Source organism: Fragaria vesca, linkage group LG2 (assembly GCF_000184155.1).
Source record: "Fragaria vesca subsp. vesca linkage group LG2, FraVesHawaii_1.0, whole genome shotgun sequence".
NCBI classification, from domain to species: domain Eukaryota; kingdom Viridiplantae; phylum Streptophyta; class Magnoliopsida; order Rosales; family Rosaceae; genus Fragaria; species Fragaria vesca.
This window is the reverse complement of record NC_020492.1, coordinates 3669829-3675155: the sequence shown is the minus strand read 5'-3', so window position 1 is coordinate 3675155 and position 5327 is coordinate 3669829. Positions and strand designations below refer to the sequence as shown.

At 39.5% G+C, this 5327-nt stretch overlaps 1 protein-coding gene across 1 annotated transcript in view; it reads left to right on the top strand.

Annotated features, from left to right (window-relative positions):
* Nucleotides 1-5327, top strand: part of LOC101309217 (histone-lysine N-methyltransferase ASHR1-like) — a 14497-nt gene that overhangs the window by 1303 nt on the left and 7867 nt on the right. Inside the window, exons 2-8 of the mRNA XM_004292069.1 lie at nucleotides 3386-3541; nucleotides 3625-3773; nucleotides 3848-3982; nucleotides 4069-4158; nucleotides 4233-4340; nucleotides 4704-4792; nucleotides 4871-4910. Of these exons, the coding sequence (XP_004292117.1) occupies nucleotides 3386-3541; nucleotides 3625-3773; nucleotides 3848-3982; nucleotides 4069-4158; nucleotides 4233-4340; nucleotides 4704-4792; nucleotides 4871-4910 (767 nt within the window). The remainder of the gene's footprint in view (nucleotides 1-3385; nucleotides 3542-3624; nucleotides 3774-3847; nucleotides 3983-4068; nucleotides 4159-4232; nucleotides 4341-4703; nucleotides 4793-4870; nucleotides 4911-5327) is intronic.

Genomic DNA, 5327 nt, shown 5'->3' with positions numbered 1-5327 from the left:
GGGGTTAGGTCAGACTCAGGAGTTTGTCTTCATTGCAATAAAAGGAGAGTGGGAGAGAGAGAGAGAGAGCTTGGGCTGGTAATGACCGGATTCGAGCGGGTGCGGTAGAGCTGGATCTGTGATTGGCTGCAGGTGTAGATGCTCTTGCACTTTATGAAGGTTCGGTTTGCACCCATGCCCGCTTAAGAGAGAGAGAGCTACATATATAGATAGACTTGCCATGATTTGATCAGCATATAACTAGGCTTGTTCTTATCTTTTTAAATGGATATTTGAGATTTGTTCATGTTTATTTGAAATTGGTCTCTCTGTTAGTTTGTTTTCTCTTACATGGTTTTCTCTTAAAGTTCAATAGCTGATCTGGAAAAAAAAGCTGCAAACATGTTATGATATTCGTATGAAAGAGATGAGAGATAAGAGATGAGAAGTCAAAATACAATTTTACTTTTTATTTTAATTGATAATTGAGGAGTTAACCTAATGTACGAAAATGAAGTCAAACTTAGTAGTTCATGTACTAATGTGTTATTTTAGAAAGTTAAGAAACTTTAATCATTAATGGAGCATAGTTGATTTGCAAGTTCTTTCTCTAAAATTTCAAAGTTGCCAACTCCAAAATTTGGATGGTATGATTGGTTATCTTTCTTCTTATATATATGATAATCCATCAAAGAAAAGATCCAGAGAGAGAGAGAGAGAACGATGAAAGACGAAGGAGACGTTGGTGCAGTTTCCAACTTTTCATGGTCTCTTTTTTTTTTCTTTATTATTAAGGGGCAAAATCGAAAAATAGGACAAAAAATTATGTTTGTTGGGTCTAAAATAATTATAAAAAGCAAAAATATAACGAATAAATAAAAAATGATTGCTAGAGACGTGTCGTTATTCTAAGAAGTGTAAGGAGAGGATCAACAAAGTAGAGAAACAGAGAATCCCAACCCCACGAAAGACTATGCTCCTCCCAAAATTGCCAGAGTCAAACCAAGCCAACCTGGATGAATTTGATGATGAGCTAGCCGTAGCATGGAAACTTGGAGCAGCAGCAGCAGCCAAACGACCTCGTTTCACCCTCGTTTCTTTGTCAACCCAACACCCCCACACCTTCTCCCCCGCGTGTCTCTCTCCTCCTCCTCCAATCATGGCCCTCCCATCCATCCCCTTACCTCAACAGTGCCCTCAACCTAGCCCCCTCGGCTCGTGGAGAGAACAGAACAATGAACATTCTTATTCTCATCATCAAACTGGTTCCAAAAAGTTGTCAACATTTTTGTTACAAAAAGAATTCCAAAAAGGAGTTGGGAGTAATATGGATGAGGATATTCTGAGATTTTGGTTCGAAGCTGTTGAAATTTGATGGTTTGAGTCTTTGAGTTTTACCAATGGAGTTGTGGGAAGCTTTTCTCAATTGGCTATGAAGGTAACCACTTGTTGTTTTTTTTTCATGAAATTCAGTTTTGTCTCTTTGTTTTGGATTACTCAAAATCATTTCAGATTGTTTGAGTCTAAATTCTCGATTTGTCAAAAAACGTTGAATTTTGAGATCATTAATTGGTCTAAGAATGATGATCATTCTGGTTGCTTTTTTTTTTGGTTAATGATCGAGGATAGGCGAATAATCACCTATCACTCTATTTTATTAATAAAAGAAAAAAAACAAAGGAGGGGGATCATTCTGGTTGCTTATTGGACTCTTAACTTGTGTTAGAAGAATAGCTATTTGTCATGGTTTTCGTGATTGAGTAAGTTGATGCTGGTGGAGCTTTGTAGGATAGAGAGGTTGTTTTGTGATATTCGTAATTGATTTGCTTTGTTGGTGAATGGTGTTGTAAGTCGGTATAGTGTTACTCCGATACATAATGGTGTTGAAATTTATCAAACTTATGTTCCAGGATGATTACGTTACCCGCATGCCATGACCATTCTTTCAAGTGTTTATTTTAGTTTCGTTGTGTTTGAACCTTGCTTTGCTCATTCCTAGATTGGTTTATAGGAGATACCTAGGGATTTGATAGACTAAGAAGTCACTGAAGTAGTAATTTTTTTTTTTGTAAGATGAAGTGTAGAAAGGCAACCCTCATGCCGTTACTATTAATAAATCTGCAGTATACAATGGAGAGACATTGAGTTTAAACCCCATAATGTAATAACACCTAAAAACTATATCAGGAGACCTTACACAACCTATGCATTCAAGTAAGAACCATTTAGCAAAGAGTGCATTATTGACAACTCCATTAATTTGCTTTGTATATAACATGGCAACATAACGGAAAGTTAACGCTCATGTAGAGCCATAAGAAGCTTTGTCTATCCGTTTTCTCACTATGTTGAAGTTTCACTCTGTCGTAAGGAGGCTGCGACCATTAATTTGACTAAGCAAAGAACTCGTTGCCTCAGTAAAGCAGTCATAGCACATTGCGTGCACTTGCTAAGACTGAGCCCGCATCGCCCTAAAGGGTTTATTTAAGGCCAAAAAAGCCACATATAATGGAAAGTAAAAAACAACAAAACAAAACATAAAAGTAAGCTAAATAATAAGCTGGGCCTAGAGCCAAAGCCTAGGCCCATGTACCGACAAGCCCAAATCTATGAAGAGGAATGCAGAGCCTATGCAACCATCTTGCCTGAAAACTCCACGCCGACCCACCACCGTCTGATCCACCTTTGCCGGCTTGATGACGTTCAATCGCACGCTGGCCTTCCGACTACCTACCACCCCTGCAGGCTAGGACGTCCTTTCTGATATCCCACCAACACAGCCTAAACTCGATCGGATCAGATCTGAATCTAGAGGAAAACAGCGACTTACGGTCATCGTTGCTACGAGACCTTTGATCTGGCCAATCACCACGCCGTCTGCGCGCTGCTTGATGATAGGGCGACACCACATGCCTTCCATCCCACCAACATTGGGCTACATCGTGAGAACTTCCCACCAATCTGGATCACGTTGTCAGCTCCCCATAAAACTCCTCTAATTAGACTGCTTATTCACAGACATAGGGTCCATGTTGTCTTGTTCGATGATGACGCCGTCATGGCGCGCCGTCACTGAGCTAGTATTGCATTACTGAAAATTGTTAGTTGCAAAATTTATGAACTAATTATGTTTATTTTGTACAACACCTAGAACCTACACCTTCCATACCCTCACCACTTTTTGTGTATCAATGAATAAGATACACAATTCTCTATTATTTTTTTTTTTATAACAATACAACAATTATTCTCCCCGATTATCTGTTGTATTATTTCTCTTGAGTTGATTTTTCGTTCATTTAGAAAAATTTCTTCTCTTTCCAATTTTCAACTGAGACCAGAAATTTCATTGAAAAAAATTGAACGGACCGAGGACTTAAGACCCCACCTTTTTTTTTATTGAAAGAAAAACCCACACCTTCCGTAACTTCACCACTTTTTGGCATTTGGAAAACCGCGCTCAATGGCTTCCATGGAGGAATTCTCGGGAACCGCGGCCTGGCCATCTCGAAGCTTCCGGGGAAAGGCCGTTGCCTCTTCACCACTAAAGACTTCAATCCAGGTCTTCTTCCTCTCTCTACTCCTCTAGTCTCATTTGGCTGGTTCTCTGTAATAGTGAGAAAAACGGTGCGTTTTGAAATGCAGGAGAAGTGATCATAACCGAAGAACCTTACGTGTGCATGCCGAAGGACTCGGTAGCTAACTACCTGTGCGACGCTTGTTTTGAAGAATCGGGTAACCTCAACAAGTGCTCCCGTTGCAAGACTGTGTACTACTGCTCTACCGCCTGCCAGGTAAACCCTTTGAAACCAAGCTCGTTTCGTTTTCATCTGATTCTCTAAGTGTCTCGGCGTTTGAAAATTTGCAGAAGTCGGAATGGAAGCTTCACCGTCTCGAATGCGAAGCTTTGTCCAAGGTTCCGTTGGAGTTCCATCATCAAATTACGCCACGGATTCGTCTCATGATCAGACTCCAATGTCGTTTAAAGTTACAATATGAGAACGTAAAATCAATTATGAACTGTGAATATTTTTTTTTTGTTTGGAGATGAAGTTTTTGATTATGTTTCAACTGTTGTCGGATGTGTAGACTATTCCTACTTCTGCTATGGACAACCACAATTTGGTGAACGCTTTGGTGTCTCGTATGCTTCTGATTCTGAGCTTTTTGCTGATTTATGTTTTGTTTATTATATGCTTTGGGTTAGTTTTGGTTCACATTGTTGCTTTTCTTTGGATGAAGACATGTCGAAGATTGATGCTCACCGAAGGTGGCACTATGCTATGGATGCTAACCTTGTCAGTATGGTACTTCAGTGGCCTGATATCAATAAACAGGAGGTTGCAGTGAACTTTTCAAAGGTGAGCTTTGAAAAAGCTACTGTGTTCTTTCTTCCTCGTTTTGATTAGGACTTGAAGAACCGGTTAGGAAATGGGAGGTTAAAAAAAATCTAGTTTTTGAAGTTGTTGAGGTCTTTATGTGGAAGGCAATGAGATGTGCAAGATGTATTGTCAATTTGGCAACACACTTTCTCTACTCAACCAATGCAAATTATCATGTTACAATGCTGCCGTTTGCCTTCATTTTTAGCACTCATTTTCTTATTAGAAGCACAAATTATTCATTTACCAAGGGATGCCCATGATTCATTGAAGGTTAATTTGGATTGCAATCATACTAATACCGAGATCTTTCTGAATTTGGATTGTCTGTGATCCATGCAGATGGCATTCAACGCCTTCACAATTTTTGACAGCGAATTGCAACACTTGGGTGAAGGACTGTATCCTGTCATTTCATTCATGAACCACAGGTAACTTTGTCAGTCAATGGCCCAGTTCTTAAATTTATCCTCTTGACTTTGGTTTGCTAAATTGTTCTGGTCCTGTAGCTGCGTGCCCAATTGTATTTTAGTATTTGAGGGAAGGACAGCTTAGGGCTGGGCATAACCGATTGTAAAACGGTTTTCGAACCGACCGAACCGGAAAAAAAGGGGTCGGTGACCGACCCGATGAACAAAATGGAAAAACATTTCCGCCCGCACCGAAACCGATTAAAACGGTCTCAAAAGCGGTGTCAGCATTTCTGCCGACCGATATACACCGAACCGACCGCATTTTTTTATATTATATATATTAGTTAAAATTAGTAATTTTTAATATATTAATCATCCCTAATCTAATGAAAACCCTACTCTAATACTAACAGCCGCCTCTTCTAATCTAGATCTACTAGGGTTAACTAGGTTAAACCAACAGGCCCACTCTCTTATACTCTCCCCTATATATATATATATATATATATGAGACAAAATCTCATTGCCTCTCATCTCTCAACTCACAGCCGCT